The 18,055-nt window shown below is 41.9% G+C and overlaps 1 protein-coding gene across 1 annotated transcript in view; it reads right to left on the reverse strand.

Annotated features, from left to right (window-relative positions):
* Window positions 1–9,645, reverse strand: part of MOV10 (Mov10 RISC complex RNA helicase) — a 40,740-nt gene extending 31,095 nt beyond the window's left edge. Inside the window, exons 1-3 of the mRNA XM_042465862.1 lie at window positions 9,483–9,645; window positions 1,517–1,613; window positions 246–370 (exon numbers count right to left, since the gene is read on the reverse strand). Coding sequence (XP_042321796.1) covers window positions 246–370; window positions 1,517–1,613; window positions 9,483–9,616 — 356 coding nt within the window. The 5' untranslated portion in view covers window positions 9,617–9,645. The remainder of the gene's footprint in view (window positions 1–245; window positions 371–1,516; window positions 1,614–9,482) is intronic.
* Between the last annotated feature and the right edge of the window lie 8,410 nt (window positions 9,646–18,055).

The raw sequence follows: 18,055 nt of genomic DNA on the forward strand, positions 1-18,055 counted from the left end.
CACACTGTTGACTCATGTTCAATTTGTGGTTTACTTGGACTCCCAAATCCCTTTCACCCCTTACTGTTTCTTAACTTGTAAAGAATATGAAAACAATGGCAAGTCCTAAAAAAAAATTTCGCTTAGGTGGGAGGATGACAGACTTAGGGATCCCCAGATCCCTAAAAGGAATCATGAATTGGAATGAAGCAGCAGAGCATGATTACAACAATCATCCAGTCCTCTGTATCATATTCATTCCATACCTTTTCTTTGCAGGTGACCGACGGGGAGGTGGGCCACTACCTGAGCTCCGTTGCTGGGTAGGGTGATCTCCAGTATCATTTGGTGGCCTCCAGTATTGATCAGTAAGCTTTACTTTCCTCTTTACCTGTAGGATAGTAAGCAAGGGAGCAATATGATGACAGCTTCCAGCAGCTGCTAAAAAAGAAATTTCACAGAAGAAAGCAGGGGTACACAAATTAACCGTTTCACAGCTGGTAAACTTTCACAGCTAGTAAACTACAAATGTCACTAGATGACAGTATCCAACTGAGTAGATCCATGGACAGAATGAATGAGAGCAGGACAATCTCCCATCTCCACTATGCACACAAACACCCATGCACACACACCCATCCCAATCTGCCCTGGATAGCTGGGAAACCCTTCAGAGTCCATTCCCCTGCCATGCCAAGGACTACAGAGTGGGCTCCACTATGCTGGCACTGCAGTGTCAATAGAATGACTATGTGCTGTTTTCATTTCTGTGAGTGTTCCTCAAGGGAAATTACACAGCTGTACCCCACAGGATAAAAATATACAACATGAACCCCATGAGTCCCCCACTTTTTTTAGCATAATGCAAATAGATTGATTTTTATAGCTGCTCCAAAGCCAGTTATCAATGTATATAGAACGTGGGCTGTTATAATTCAAATCAACAGAGAGAGATTTACATTAAGTATTTGTGTCAAATGAAAGAGAGAAAAGGAGAGATTGCCAGGAAGTGGTGCTTTCACTCACTATTCAGATTTAGTAGATTTAGTGAGTCTACTGTAGTCCTAGATACCAAAAGGATTAAGGCCAATATGTCAAGTGATTCATTGAGTTTGAGAGTAACAATAGCTGAGATTAACAATAGAATTCATGCCTTAATTGGCACAATATTTTTCTAGAAAGGCCTGATGGTATTTCATTTCCTTGGAATTCATGATGCATATTCAAGACAAGTGGCTTAAATACCTTAAGGGCACCAGATCCTGTCTCATCTTGAAAACAAAGCAGGGTCAGCCCTGGTAAGTACTTGGATGAGAGACTACCAAAACATACCAGGTTCTGTAAATTATAGAGTATTTCAGAGGAAGACTAAGGTACACAGCAAATGGGAAAGCCACCTCTGAATATTCCTTTCCTAAGAAATCCCTATGAAATTCATGGAGTCACCATAAGCTGACAGGTGATTTGAAGGCACACGCACATCAAGACAAATTCCCCAAGAAGGGAGTGAAGAATCAACAATAAAACCATCTCTTACCTTTTCAAACTGCACACGTTCTTGACGCATTGTGGCACGGCCGTAAATGAATAGTGCATACAGTACAGAGGAGAAATTGGGTCCCTTTGCATTATCTCTGCACACAAAAATAACAAACAGGGAGAAGACAACATTAGAAGTAAGTAGGATCATTTGGCTGAATTAAAGAGAAGAAAGGGAGGGGGGTAAAAAGAAATGTGGCAGCATCTTTAAAACTGTAAATCTGTTTAACAGATTTTTTTTTCTTTGACAGATTAATACTAACTGACCACAGTAAATATCTGAAGGCCCATATCATCTTGCTCGCCCTCTGAAAAATTTAGGGCAAAGGAACATGATTTGTATCTTTCTGGATCCTATTACATTCTATCCCACTCCTACAACTGCATAAATATACTTTATAACCTGCTTTAATATCACTATGTACCGCATCTGAAGAAGTGGGTTTATACCCATAAAAGTTCATGCTAAAATAAAAACCATTTAGTCTTAAAGGTGCTGCCACATTCTTTTTTCTCCCCTCTCCCTCCCTTTTATGTTGCAAGAGACTAACACACCTACTTCTTTGAAATTATTTGAAATTATTCTGATGGATTCTGATGGCTGCTTTCTCCCACCCCACACAAAAAGACAGGAAGCTGATAGAGTTTGGGGTGGGAGAGAATTGCTGCTACTCTTTGGGCTACGTTAAAGCACAGATACTCCATCATCTGTTGGATGCAAACTGATTCAGAAACTATCTCACCTGGGCAAATCCATTTAATGTACTTATTTAAACTATTTGAACCAGTTTTTAATCTGTCTTCTTTTAAGAGGTTAAATTGATTAATATGTGTGAAGTGTATGAAATCATTTTTTAAATTTTTGCATTATTTTAAGCTGATCTATCTAAAGATCAGCTTAAAGCAATTTAAAAAAGATTTCATATGACTTAACACATATTAATCAATTTAACCAGTTAAAACACAGATTAAAAACTGATTTAAATCATTTAAATGGTCTAAGACCATGCAGGTAAAAGTTTAAATGGTTTAAGACTGCACAGATATGCAAAGTTGTATGATATCAATCAGGCCCCAAAGGGTTTAGTGAACCACCATGTTTTGACTGGGTGCTGGAATGACTGCAGTGTCCATACCAATCAAACCTCTAAGGCACACCTCAGTTAACAAAGCCTCTGACAAAGCACCCAGACAGCCAAACTGAAGGTTATGGTAAGAGAGGCTTTGAGACTGGCCTGAGTGAAACTGAGAGCATTTCAAAGGATTGGCTTTTTTGATCCATTCCAGTAAAACAGCAGCATTGTGTGGAACCTTAAGGACTAACCAATTTATAGCATAGATTGATCCTCTGCTCCTCATACCCCCCCCCCACCCAAACAGTCTTTCTTCTCTCCTCTTGCTGGAGAAAAGAAACAGGGGGGAAAATCTTCAAGTCTTCTACTTGCGGGGGGGGGAAATATTAGCTGAACAAGGCATGATGTACCAGGGGGGGTTTCTGGGGGGGCCGGACCGCCCCCCCTTCCATTAGAAAAATGAATGGTGTGTGCTGCTGCGCCGCCGCACTCCAGCCCCATTATAATGGTGGCACTTAGTCTGGACCCCCCCTTCCTAAAATCCTAGCTACGTCCCTGAGCAAGGTGCAAGGAACGCCAGTTTGGGGTTCCAAACTGATTTGCAACTTTTCCAAGAATAACTGAAGGCTTAATTTGCATGATGTTACCTGCACTTTTCATTCATAATCTCCAGAATTGTAGTCCAAGCTCAAACTATTTATTATACTAACCTGGAGTGACTTTCCCAAGGTCACCCAGTGGGTTTCGTGAACAAACGAACTCTGGTCTCCAAAGTTATAGTCCAACATGCAGATAGGAGTATTTTGTCTCTGGATGGACAACCCTCCTACCTGGCATTGGATCACCGGGTTTCTCCTAAGAAGGATTTACTAAGTTTCCTATATTTTCCCAAACATTCCCATATTTAAGGATCTGTTAAATTTTCTAAACTGGTTGACTTTATTCAAGACCAGTCTAAGAGCCTATATGATTATAGATGCCTACATTCCACACTTTGGACAGGTACACTGAAATAGGTTTCCAGAGTTGTTTTAAATATTGCCCACACAATAACCATTTCTCCCCTCATTACCTTCACATGCCTCTACTTCTTTAGTCTTAAGTCAGGGCTCTTAACCACTTGACTCTATTCCCCCTTTCTATCCAACTCCAACACACACACACTCCTCATCTTGAGGTATTTTCTATTTATTGGGGAAGGCAATTTATCTGACACAAAGATAAGCTGCAGCCAGAGCTTGGAATAAAAAATTCCAACTCCCAGAACCCTACAGCCAACAAGGTAAAAAGTAGCCCCCCAAAACGAAGTGTTTGCAACCTCTGCCTTACATCTATTCATTTCCTCTTCCTTGCATCTCAGATCTGACCTAAGTGGGCTTGAACTCCCTTCTTTTCAGCAATCTTTACTGTAGAGGAGGTGAAAGTGTGGCTCTTATTGCAAAAAACTACCTTTTACGACAAAACAGGCAACACTGATTGCGTTCAGACAAGCTTTTCCTTTAAGGAAACCTTACATGCATTTGTTAAAACCAAGGCACAGCTGGGGCCCTTCCAATTCCTCCCATCAGCCCAATAACATATTCCTTCTTCTGGAAATTGTAGCATATGATCATTGCTTTTCACTTGACTCATGGAATTCCCAAATCCATAATCAAAATTTCCACAGCCACATTTCCAGCAGCTGTTCACACTGTACAACTATAGCACTGATTCCACTTTACTTGCCATGACTGCCTCTTATGGCTTTGTAGTTTAGTGAGGTACTAGTGAAAGTCAGCATAGAGTACTGCTTTGAGCATAGGACTAGGACTCTGGAGATGGGGTGGTATTCGAATCCCTGCTGGGCCATGAAACCCACTGGTGACCTTGGGCAAGACACTCTCTCTCAGCCTCAGGGAAGGCAATAGCAAACCTCCTCAGAACAAATCTTGCCAACAAAATCCCATGATAGGGTTGCCATAAGTCAGAAATTACTTGAGAGCACACAACTACTTGAAAGCACACAATGAGGTACTACAGCTCTGTGGCCAAGAGTTCTATTATAAGAAAAAATGGGGAAAATTTGAAAAAAAGGAAAAAATTAATTATGGAATATTTTATTTTAGCATGATTCAGGAAAAACAGGGAGGGGTCATTCCCACTGGCAGGATGAACTGCTTCCTGATTCAACCTCGCCCCAGTTTGGAAAGCCACTCTAAAAGGTCCCCTGTTTCCACCATGAAAGGGGATTTTTTTCCTTACCAGAGTGGAATCACTTTTTTGTTGTCCTCACTGGGAGTGCCGTTTCAGAACACCCGTCAATCATTTGTGACATAAGCTGCAGCCCAGCTTGGAAATTTTGGGGGGGGGTGGAGGCTGAGAGAATGTGACCTGAGGATGAGAGAGTGTGAGGCTGAGAGAGAAGGCTGGGGCAGGCATAGCAGAGAGGAGGGGGACCTCTGTGGATCCCATAGAGCCCCACTGCCATACCTGGATCGCTCAAGGGAGGCAATGCTGGCCAGTGGAGAACCCATGGCAGCAACGATGGGAAGAAGAAGAGGAGGAGGAATCCTTAAAGTTCCTTGAGGGGGCTCCGGCCACATTCCTCCCCTCCAAAACGCAAAGGAGGACAAGGCATCATGAAAGGGAAGACCGTCAAGGAGGAGGACAAGGCATGGGGAGGACCTTCAAGAGGCAAGGGAGGCCTGGTGTGAGGGGAAAGAAGAGGAAAAAGGAGGCAGGTGGAGGAGGAGGATGGCAGCAGGGCTAGGCAAGGCCGGGGGAACAGAGAAAAGCAGGACACACACACACACACACACACACACACACATATTATCGCAAAATCAATAGATTGGTCAAGCAATTACTTGAAAGTACTGTTTATACTGTGAGAGCGGAATTAGAAATTTATTCTATCTGCTCTCAAGCTAAAATCAGAGTGCTCAATTACTGGTGTAAAATTAATGAAATGGAGCCAAACAGACTTCCTAGACTATGCTTATTAGAACAGTTGCACTCTCAATTGCAATCTACATGGTCCTGGCAACTGTTAAACTTTATAAAGAGCTGTGGCCTCCCTGTAGCTTGTACTATGAATGATCAAGCAAGAAAGGGTGCAAGACAGAGAATTTTGGACATTGCGGCTCAAGAAGACATAGCCACACTCAGTAGGGTAGGCAATTTAAAATGGTTGAGCCAATACAAACGGTCCTTTCAAATGCCATCTTATCTAAAAATACAGATCCCTAAACATCTCAGAGAGGCATTTACCCGAGCAAGATTCGACCAATTTGATACCATGGTAAGACATGGAAGATTCCAGGGTATCCCTTATAATGAACGAATTTGTATTTGTGGGGATCATGAAATTGAGGATCTAGCACACATTTTGTTTAGTTGTAATTTGTACCAAGCAGAAAGGGATCAATATCTTCATCCCTATATTAAACGAACAATATACTGGGATACTCACATCAGAACATCATACTTTATGAGTGGACAAGATTCAAAAATCTCTGTTGCTACAGCTCGGTTCCTTCATAAAGCATCGCTGTTGAGATCTAGATATGTTGGAATGATTGGTGTTAATTGTAAGGGGGATGAACAGATTTGATGTATGTCGACGGATATTTTATGTTACTTTTGCCTCCCATTTCAATTCCAATTTTAATTCTGTTTTATTCCCTATGGTAACTATCTTACATACTATTGTTTAATTGTTAACTATTTTATTTTATCTGTTTTCTAGTATATCCTTTAGCACATATTGTATATCTTTTAGATATACATAAGCTGTAGACAAGTAGTGCATGTTCTGGTTCTGGTGCACGCTTAGGTTAAGCATATGTATTTATATTGTATGGAGGTTTATTGCACCTAGTGCACTGTATTTACATTTTATATATAGCTGTGTGATACTGCTTTTTATTATGTTACTAGTATTTTGAAACGGCCCTTGGGCTACTCAATAAATTGTATTGAATTGAATGCATAAGTAGAAATTTCAGTTAAAAAATTGACCCAAAAAACCTGAGTTGACTTATCCACAGGTCAATGTAAGTACTGTCTTTAACTCATATATATATATATATATATATATATATATATATATATATATATATATCCATCCATCCATCCATCCATCCATCCATCCATCCCCTGGTGAAAGGCAAGAGTTTAATCTGCCCTGAAGCACTGATCCCCTTCTACTGTCTCATCCATCCAACCTTTAGTATGAGTACCAATAGTTATGTCTGCTGTAATTTTGTAAATTCTTTGGCATTGTTTTCCTTTGCTTCATCCTTTACATCTCTCATTACATGCCCCTAGGTTTAACCCTTGACTTATCCATGGGTCATACTAAAATCCATAATTTTGGCCCCAACACCTGCCCTCAACTTATACATGAGGTTGGCTTATAGTTGAGTATATATGGTAGTTGCTTTACCAATCTATTGATTTTGTGATATATATATATATATATATATATATATATATATATATATATAACAACCACCACCACCCAAAAAGGCAGCACTGGTGTGTGTGTGTGAGAGAGAGAGGGAGAGAGAAACATCTCTGGGGAGGGATGGCACACACACACACACACACCTCTGCCATTTTCCCCTAACCTCAGAAAGAATCGATACTGATCTGACGTCTCCACTTATTGGACACGCATTAGAATCGATTCTTCAGAAAAGAAGCACTTTGTAACTACTATCAAAAAAACTGGGGTTTTGCATTTGCTCCGCTTTATTTCCCCTGGAATCGATCCAAGGAGGATCAGAATCAATTTCCAGTGGGAACTAGAGCATATGCCCCAAATCACGATTCAGAGCTAATGGTAGTGGAATGACCCCAGAGAAAAATGGTTTTTTTCCCCTTCATTTTTCTGCAGGCCTCCACATCTCTAGTTCTATAACACTCTTCCCTGGAGTGTAAATGTTGAGATTCCATAGAACGAACCATGACAGTTAAATCAGAATCACAGCACCACAACTGTGTAGCACGGAAGGGACTCTGTTGTTTGTTTGTTGTTGTTGTTGTGTTCCTTCAAGTTATTTCCGATTTATGCTCTAAAATTCTCACAGCATTCTCTGACACTCTTTACAGCATTTCCCCCTTGGTTAAGCTACACCGCCACCTAATTTCACTCACTTGTAAATGTATGAACCATTTTTAAAAAAATTCTCCTTACCCAAAAAAATTCAGACGAAGGAAAGAAATTATTTTTTGATATTGGGGGAAATATTTCAAAAACTCCTGACCAATAATCTCTCTCTTCAAAATTAAAACAAACCAAAAGAGTTTTTAAAACTGTCCTCCACCCCTGTACACCAGTCCATTTCTGGTTACTAGATTTCTGATGCAACAGGCAGATACATGGCCATGATGAAAAGGCACCATTAGAAACGTCTTCTTCTGGAAGACCTTTGAGCCTAAAACGATTCACAAGATACCATCAATGTCCTTTCCGCTCTTACACACCACCAGGATCTCCCTCAATAGCCATTATTACCAGTGGCCTTGCCTTTCCCTGACAGAGGCCATTTTGATTCTCCAATTTAGAATGGAATCTTTCAGGAGCAAGAGGATAATAAAGACATCTTCCCATCTTGATTTCTCCAACTCTGCAGTTGCTACACTGGACCCCAGCCTTAAACAGCGGGTGATTTAAACACCAATAAACTCCCCCCCCCAAAAAAAGTGTGGCAACTTTTTGCTTTTTTAACTGCGGCTTCCTCCCAAGTTGTTTACACAGCGCACATTTAACCCACTCTTATGTCAAGGTGGAAAGGCTCCCAAGAATGGGAAGCGTTCAATAAACACCAACACACTCCCAGTTTTCTAGCAGCCTGGGAGAGGGACTGGGACTTTGGAACCAGGGCTGTTTCTTCAGTAGAGAGATCTTGCAGCGCCGTTGAGACTCAATGAAAGAAATTGGCAGCATGAGCTTTCGTAGACGTCAGCCTACTTCCTCAGATGCATTTAAATGGAAGTTTATCAGACAAGGGAAATTGGAAGTATAATCCAATGGCAATCATGGGGTTTAACGTTATTGTGTGAGAGGTGATCACACGCTATTTCAGGCACCTCAAGCTATTTTCGGACAGTTTGGACACAATTCGAATTCACGTAAATGCGTCCTGGCCCTACTTTCTTTTCATTCGAAATTCAGAGAAATTCCTCCCGTGTGATAAACCCTTGGTGTAGAGAGATCTTGCAGCACCTTTGAGACTCACTGAAAGAAAGAAATTGACACCATGAACTTTCGTAGACTTTCAACCTACTTCCTCAGATGCATTTAAATACATCTGAGGAAGTAGGCTGAAGTCTGTGGAAAGCTCCTGCTGCCAACTTCTTTCGTTCACTTAGTCTCAAAGGTGCTGCAAGATCTCTTTACATACTGATACTACCTACTAACATGTCTATATCTTTGAATGTCTTTCTTTCAGTGAGTCTCAAAGGTGCTACAAGCTCCCTCCCAGGTGAAGGCTGTGATCCTGCCCATTCTGACCTGGCAGGGAGCCCCAGTGGGACTTACTGAGGAGGAGACCAGGAGAGGATGGCAGTCAGTTGCTCTGGTTGAATTTCTGTCTTTCACTGAGTCTCAAAGGCGATGCAAGATCTCTCTACGTACTGATTCTACAGACTAACATGGCTATATCTTTGAATATCTTTCAGTCTCAAAAGTGCAACAAGATCTCTCTTTGTCTCTCTGCTATGGAATTCTGGGAGTTGGAGTTTGTTGTGGGGCCCAGAGCGGAGCTCTGCTCCGCTCTGGGCCCCACAACAAACTCCAGCTCCCAGAATTCCATAGCCTTGAACCAAACACTGAGTTAAAGCGGGGCCAAACCGGGTTATGTCTCCAGTGTGGAGATGCCCTACCCCTCCAGCCTCCCCGCCTACCTGTGGCGGAACTCCTGGTTGTAGATGGCCTTGAGCTGCTCCTTGTGGCTCACATCTCCCCGGCCGGAGTCCTTGAGGAACTGGAGGAAGTGCTCTCCGATCTCGGCCGTCTCTCGCACCGTCCTTTTGGGCATCCTTTCTGCTCCGCTCCCTCTTTGCCAAAGGCAACTTGGCAACTAGGAGGCAAGGCCACTGGCCAGGCAAGGGCTGCTCCTCCTCCGCGATAAACGAAAGCGAAGCTCACTCCACCAAAGAGGCCGGCCCCACACACCCCTCTGGCTTCTTCCTTGGGCCAAGCCCAAAGCCAGGCCTCCTTAGGGGTTGCCTCTCTCTTTCCTGAGTCTCCTCTTTCCCAAAGGGAAACCCAACCTGCGTCCGCACCACAGAGCGAATCCGGGTTGACCCCTCTTCAGCTGCTTTATTAGACCTGAGCCTAGTTCCTCAGACACATCAGGTGGAGTGGAGAGTCCAGAGAGAGATGACCGGGAGCAGAGCTTTCCTAGACCTGAGCCTAGTTCCTCACATAACTTGGGTGCAGTGGAAAGTCCAGGAAAAGACCAAAGATAGGGCGAGGTTTTGTAGATCTGAGCCTAGTTCCTCAGATACATCAGGTGGAGTGGAGAGTCTAGGGACAGAGCATAGGAAGCATTAGGTTTTGTAGATCTGAGTCTAGTCCTTCCGATACATTGGGTGGAGTGGAGGGTGCAGGGACTGACCATCTATAGCATGAGCTTTTGTAGACCTGAGCCTAGTTCCTCCGATATATCAGGTAGAGAAGAGAAGAACTGCTGGACCTGATCCCTTCCCTGGGGCCATTCCCTTCTCATTTTGTGTCATGTCTTTTTAGATTATAAGCCTGATGACAAGGAAGTGACTGAGTCTAATCAACCATTTATAAGCCACTCTGAGAGCCTTTGTGGCTGAAGAGCAGGGTATAAATACTCTAAAATAATAAATAAAACCAGGTAGATTGGAGAGTCCAGAGAGAGACCATAGGCAGCATGGGCTTTTGTAGGCCTGAGCCTAGTTCTTCAGATAAATGGGGTGCAATGGAGAGTCCAAAGGCAGGCCGTGGGGGGAAAGAGCTTTTGTAGACCTGAGCCTACTTCCTCAAATGCATGGGGTGGACTGGAGAATCGAGAGACAGATCGTAAGTGGCATGAGCTTTCCTAGACTTGAGCCTACTTCCTGAGATGCATGGGGTGGAGTGGAAAGTCCAGAGAGACCTATAGGTCTTTGGAATATATGTTTTTGAAATCTATACAATGAACCAGTGCCCTTTATTTTATTGTATTCCTTTCATCTGTATATCCTGCCTTTCCCCGAAATACTGGGACACAAGGACTCAAGAAAAACATGAACAGAGAATGAGAGGGAGAGCATGGACAGTTAATCTATGGAATAAAACCATTTTAAAATTCACTCAAGGACAGAATACACTGTCATCAACACTAACCACTACCAGATCATGCTTTGATTATTTTAAACATTTATATCCCACTTGTCCCAATACAAAATACAAAATAATAGAATATCAACACCCAGTGTGATTGTTAGCTTTCTTGAACTCATCCTTGACTCATAGTGACCTGTGAATGAGATGTCTCCAAGACCCCCAACCCTTCCTCTCTGCTTAGTTCCTGCAGGCTCAGGCCCATGGGCTCCCGGAGTCTATCCAGCTCCTATGTGGTCTTCCTCGCTTTCTCCTGCCCTCTACTATCCCCAGCATCATTGCCTTTTCAAATGAGTTCTAGGACCCAGTGGCTTGTCTTTTTGGCCATCCGTGGTATCCTCCTCAGCACTCTACTCCAGCACTATTTCTCAGCTTTCTTCACTGTTCAGCTCTCACATCCATACATGGTAATGGGGAATACTATGGTGTGGACGATTCTAACTATAGTGTGCAGCTGTATATCATTACTCTTTAGGATTTTGCCTAGTTTTTTTATAGCTGCCCTTCCCGTTCCTAATCTTCTTCAGATTTCGTGACTGCAGACTCTGTTCTGATCAATGTTTGATCCAAGATATGGGAAATCTTTAATAATTTTGATTTCCTCGTTATCTAGGGTGAATTTACGTAAATCCTCTGTGATCACCATCTTCAATTTTTTTCTCTCCTGTATGGTTTTTAACACCTTGCCTGATGAGGAGGCTACAGGTTTAGGATACTTCTAAAAGACATCACACATGTCAATTGTTTTTATTGTACTGTATTATTAATCTTGGGAGGATTCTAACCCATATCTGGCTTAGAAAGTCAATTTCTATTATGCAGCCCTCCAGATGCTGTTGAACAGCAACTCCCACCAGCATAGCCAGTATTGAGGAACACTGCATGATTTCCAATCCTACTTGAGGCAAACCAGTTTTCTGCAGCTCCCATATTATATATGTACCAATAATAGCAACTGGACTCACACATATACCCCCCTTTTTCCTGTTTTTACTTCTAGCCACTCATGATGAAAACAATTAAATGAAATCAACAGCTCAGTAGAAGATTATTATTATTTTTCTCAAAAAGAAAATTTAGGACTGACCATATCTACCCAAACTATATCTAATTTTGACTTAGCAGTCTCAGGACTTTTAGATTTCTTTGTCAGTTTACACAAACCCTGACCCTCTCTTGACTTTTAGGAGGGTTGGTTCCAGTGTCACCATGGACTAGCAGCAGTTAAGCAAATAGTTATTGCCTTATCAGCATTTTCCCTAAAACCAAATCACCTTTCCTTTGTGAACAGAAGCATTCCATGATACTAATAGAATTCACGAGAGCATTTGGCTGAGATCTGAAAGGTACAGTGTTTTATTTTAAAAGTGGAACTTACAAAATAACGTTGCAGTGAGATATCTTTCTTTCAGAATGCCAGCTAGCCTTCCAGGTCTCTTTTCATACTATAACTCTCCAAAACTCAAAGCCAATCACACTGGATATTCAGGAAGTTGTCCAGTAACTTTTTCCACCTCTGTATAAACCCTGGACTTTGTCCTACCCTATTCATACCTGCAGATTGGTAATACATTCGTTTGGCTAGAAGAAGGGAAGATATTTAGAGAACTGGTTATCTATAAGACTTTGCAGACTCAGATTGCTAGTTGTAATGACTTGCATGGGAACAATAACAAATTAAACGTTGGACTCTTCTTACTTGCTGGCAAACCCTCAGAATTCTTGCTGCTTATGTAGGAATTAGCTGATGATGACTTAGGCCAAGCAGTTACTTTCTTCTTCACTCCTTACTTGGCATCTTCAGGACTCAGTCCAAAACAAACTATGCCATGAAAATTTAAAAAGTGTTTTACATTGTATTTTCACTTTTATCACTATTTGCAGTCATTTCATTCTCACATATTCTTTGGAATAAATGGGGGGAAAAACAAGTCTGTGTAATATTCACTGTATTGTTTAAGATTAATTTATATTAACTCCTGTGCATTCCACTGGCCTTGATCCCCCACCAGCAAAATCAAGATCAGGAAAACTGTTTTATTCACATTTTTGCACATTTCAACATTGTAAAGAGCATGCCATATTAATTTGATCTCCACAATCTTTTTACAGATTTAAAAAAGTAATTATTTAATTTAAATAAGTCAATGTTTACATGGTGGTGGGAACTGTGTGGCCCTTCAGATGTTGTTGAACTGCAAATTCCAGCATTCTTCACTATTTGCTATCTCTAGTGCTCTGGGAGTTGCAGTTCATCTCTGTTTTACATCAATTATGGTAATGCATATTTAGTGAGATGCTATTCTCCAACATTTTAACAATGTTAAACAAATGGTTTAACAACACATCCTCTCTTTTTAACAAGAGGTGACCCCAAAATGACAGATAATTTCCTGTTGAAAAAGGACTACTGCTGGGTCTAAAGCAGCACTGAGGGGCCAAAACATTGTGAAGAATAATGGGGAGCTTTGAGCATCATACCCCTGATTTAGAGCAATAAAACTATAGTACTCGCTACAAGTAGGACTCCCCCAAAGAATGCAGTTTCTCTAGAGTAACTTGAATGTAGACCTGATATTGAGTCCCTCCCAGCAGAAACAAGACTGGATGGATCAGTGCCGCATCAAACCACATGGATTAAGCATGTTGCAATGCAGCTTTTCTCCCTTATGATTCAGATAGATTTCTGCAAAATAGAAAGTACCACAGCCATACACCCTTGATACGTGGAGCCCATAACCAGGTGTGTGAGAAAAGGTGTGGTTACTCTGCAGAAAAGAATGCATTCCAAGCATGCCCAGTGTATAGCTTTACATATTCCAAAAGTAACCTTGTTACTGCCATGACTGGATTTTATCAGAATTCTACCCAATGCATCCAGTATCAGTTAGGAGCATTAGCTGATTTCGATTCTAAGCTTCCCCCCACCTTAAAAAAAAGTATATTTTCCTTACTGGAAGCTGAAGTAAAATGCTAAAAGCAGAGCCACATTGTTTTGTAAGAAATGAGCTTGAAACAGCCTTTTAGTGCTTCTTTAATAAGGAAAGGGGGAACTTGTCTGTTGGTGAATTCTTACAAAACTGCCAACAGCCAAAACATAGGAGCAAATAAGGAGGAAACATAAGAGAACAAAGTAGCAAAGAAAAGCCAGACAAAATGCTATAATCGCATAATATTTATATTATTTAAGGTGCCTTAGACACTGTTGCTTTTGCTGCAACAGACATTGTAATCTTTACTGGGTTTCTGGGATAATATAAACTCCATTTTATTTTCCCCAGCTTTCTTGAGCACTTGACTTGTTGCTTCCAGGTGGCAAAGGAGAGAGGAGAGAAAGCAACAGGAGAGAAAAGATGGAGGCTAGACAGAAAGTCCAAAGCTTATTGAGGTAAAGTAGATGTTTGCTATGGATCTTACGTTTCAGATAAGTACTTTCAGATAATAAACAGATGGTGAGGTTATGTTGAAAAAACTAATTCCGCACTTCCTTGTCTTGGGTATATGATTAGACCTTTGAACCCTTTCCTCAGTCTTATTACTTACTAAACTAAATGGGTCTCAGATTGAAGTAAATATGTCCAGATTTAGGACTCCCATAGATGAATGTGAATGGTAGCAGATTAACAAATCAGCAGCTATGGGTGGATAGTTGTGTGGGTCAGATTTAATTTGATAAGTGGAAATAAAATTTAGGGTGATGGTGTCAATAAGGAAACATAGGTCTGTTACATTAGATTACTTGCTTTTGTGTGCCTCCAAGTGGTTTTTACTTTATGGTGACCTTAAGGCTAACGTATCTTGGGGTTTTCTTGGCAAGTTTCTTCAGAGGAAGTTTGCCATTAGATCGCTATTTCCTTTAAAAGCCAACATGGCGTAGTAGTTTGAGTGTTGGACTATGACTCTGGAGACTAGGGTTCAATTCTCCACTTACCCATGAACCCACTGAGTGACCCTAGGCAAGTCACATGCTCTCAGCCTCAGGTGAAGGCAATGGCAAACAACCTTGAATAAAGCTTGCCAAGAAACCCCCATGATAGGTTCACTTTAGGGTCTCCATAAGTCAGAAATGACTTGAAGGCGCACAACCACAACAAAAACAACAGCAGCCATGTTAATGCACTGCAGAGAAAAACAGCAATGGAGGCTTGTGGTACCATAAAAAGTAAGAGGCTTTATTTAGCATTAGCTGTCATTGATAGCAATAGCCCAAGCTCACCCACTGCTTGCTAAAGGAGATGCAACTGTTTGCTAAAGGAGATGGCACCGGAGAGTGCCGAGGGGTGGGGGCAATTTGCACTGATGACACTCAGTGGCATTGCTGAAGTTGATGTCACCCAGTGTGTGTGTGTGTGTGTGTACTGCCTGACCCTTTCTCCCCCGACTACCAGCCACTCAGACTGCTGCTGAAGGGTGCTGTGGCCTCGAGTGCCCATTCAGGGTCCTGTGTGGCTGATCAGAGAGAAGCCACATCAGACCCTGAAGGCACTGCATTCCTAGCAGCCACTGCTACTGAAAGGTGCAGCACTGAGGCCTCTGGCGGGCCCATTTAGGGCCGAGTGTGGCTGCTGGTCAGGAGAAAAAGGGAAGCAATGGTCTTTCTCACTCCCCGAGTAGCTACAATAGTCCCTTCAAGTATGTCATCTCACTGGGTGACATCCCTCTCTGAAGTGTCACTCAGTGTGGTCCACATCCCCTGAACACCAAGTGATGCCTCTGGTGACCCAGTGAGACCCTCTGTCCATTGCAGGTTTGTACGATGCTGCTGCCACCTGGCAGCTCCTTCTGGGTCATGTGGGCTGGTTGAGAAAGGGCAGTGCCACAGACTCCTGTCCTTCCTGCCTTAATTTTTGCCCATTTCTCTCTGCACAGTTGCCACTTGGCGGCAACAGATCACTGCAGCTGCTGAATCTATCCCTTCTTCTCTGCTGCCTTGGCTCCCTTGGCCAAAGCCCACAGCCATGGAGCAGCCTGAATGGGTGGGGGCTGGTGGCTGTGGTGGGGGCTGGTGGCTGTGGTGAGGTTATACATTCTTTATACATTCTTTATTACGGTCAAAGACCAGCATCAATATAAAATATAACATAAAAATAAAATAATACACATAAAAAGATTGCTTGGGATAAAAATCTGCCATCTAGAAATGTAAATAATTCATTTCTGTTACATTTAAGATAGCTTCATTTAAAATAAAATAAATAAAACAGAAATAAACCTTTATGGGTTTCCACCCTTAAGATAGAAATAGTAAAGGTAGATTAGCAATATCAGGTTTTAACCAGACATACAGTATCAGGCATGACACAATATTATGTGTTTAACTTTGATCAGTTGTTCTTTTCCTACAAGTGATTGCTAGTGCAGAAAATTGTGCCACTTTATAAGTTATATGCAAGTTCCAGTCTGACAACAGGTAATTTAAATAAAAAGCTTCAGATCTCCCAGGTTAGTTCAAGAGTATAGGAGTGATCAAATCTCTGCGAGCATTGTCATAAAAAGGGCAATGAAATAAAACGCCTTGGAACGCCCTCCCTGAAGAACTCCGCTCAGCCCCCTCCCTGGAGTCGTTTAAGAAGAACCTGAAGACTCATTTATTCCGTCAAGCTTTCTCCCACATGTCCTGACTGTTCCCCCTATGTGTAATGTGTGTAGTTTTGTTGTTTTGTATTGTATCGGATTTTTAACTCTTTAGTAATTTTGATTGATTCTATATGGATTTTAATAGTTATGCTGGTTTTAATTGGGGTTTTTTACTGGGATGTTGTTTTTAATCTGTATTGTATTATATTTGTACTGTCTGTAAACCACCGTGATCGTAGGAACGGCGGTATAGAAATAAAATTTCAATCAATCAATCAATCAAAACGTGTCCAACATTTTCTACATCTCCTGAGTTACAGGGACATGTTCGCTCATGAACAGGAGTCTTAGTAAATTTACCCTCCAGTAATGCTGATGGAAGAGCGTTTAATCTAGCCAGTGCAAAAGCTATTCTATATCTAGGGATCGATAGGTTTGTGATGTAGTTTGGCACAGTAAGTGGTCCTATACTGTCCCAATAAAAAAATAGTTTGCGGACTGAGTTCTATGGTTTTGGACTTCTGTGTCCTTTATGCGCTGCATAATGGCTGTTTTAGCTTTAGAATATCCCATAGACTGGAGGGCGTTAGTCGTGAGACCCAGATTTTGGAGTTTTGTAGTGTTTGTCCATTTAGATTGAAAAGTATCTGCCAAAATTAATGGCGTAAGTCCCACAGGAAGAAAAGTCAACTTTAGCCAGAAATTTACAGTAAGCATCAATATTCGGGCTTCCATAGAAATTTGTCCTGTCTCCAACCTGAGTATTACATTTGGGATGCATGTTGGGATCCTTGTAATTGCTCTTAAAAATTTGGTTTGTGCTACTTCAAATGAGTTGTAATTATTAAGCGTGTACACCTGACAGCCATACAACATCTGGGAAATTATTTTGCTGACAAATACTTGGATGGCTGCGGGGACATATTGGCCACCTTTACAATAGAAAAAGGAAAGAAGTGCTTTGGTGCTTCTTTGGGCACTTGCGATGGCATGCTTCGTTTTCAGATTCCACGATCCTGTTGACTGGAAGGTTATCCCTAAGTATTTGTATGAGGTAACCTGATCTATTTGATGGCCGTCAATCTGCCATTTATGTTTGGTCTTTTTCTTATTAAATACCATAACCTTTGTTTTGTTGTAGTTTATAACTGTATAAACTACTGTAGCTGTGGTGAGGTTGTAACTACACCACTGGCATCCACCCCTTCTTCACCACTGCCTTGGCTCCCTTGGCTGAGTGGCCGCCACAGAGAAGTCTGATTGAAAGCCCTGGTCTCTCTCTGCCTTGTTTGCCTGGCCAGCTACCTGACTGCCATCAGCCCCTTCTGGGTCTGGCCAGAAAGTGGGTGGTGGGGTGGCAGGCAAGCAAGGCAGTGGAAGAGGAAGGAAGACAGCCCCCCACTATTCCTCCAGCACTCCTTTCTAGGCACCTGCACCAGGTGACACCAACATCTGATGCCATTGCACTTTTTCTTCTGGCTTTCTGTTCTTTTTTAAAAAAGTGCTAGCCTGTTCGTACTGGTTTTGTGTAGGTAGAAGAGGG

The sequence above is a fragment of the Sceloporus undulatus genome, chromosome 4 (genome assembly GCF_019175285.1).
Source record: "Sceloporus undulatus isolate JIND9_A2432 ecotype Alabama chromosome 4, SceUnd_v1.1, whole genome shotgun sequence".
NCBI lineage: Eukaryota > Metazoa > Chordata > Lepidosauria > Squamata > Phrynosomatidae > Sceloporus > Sceloporus undulatus.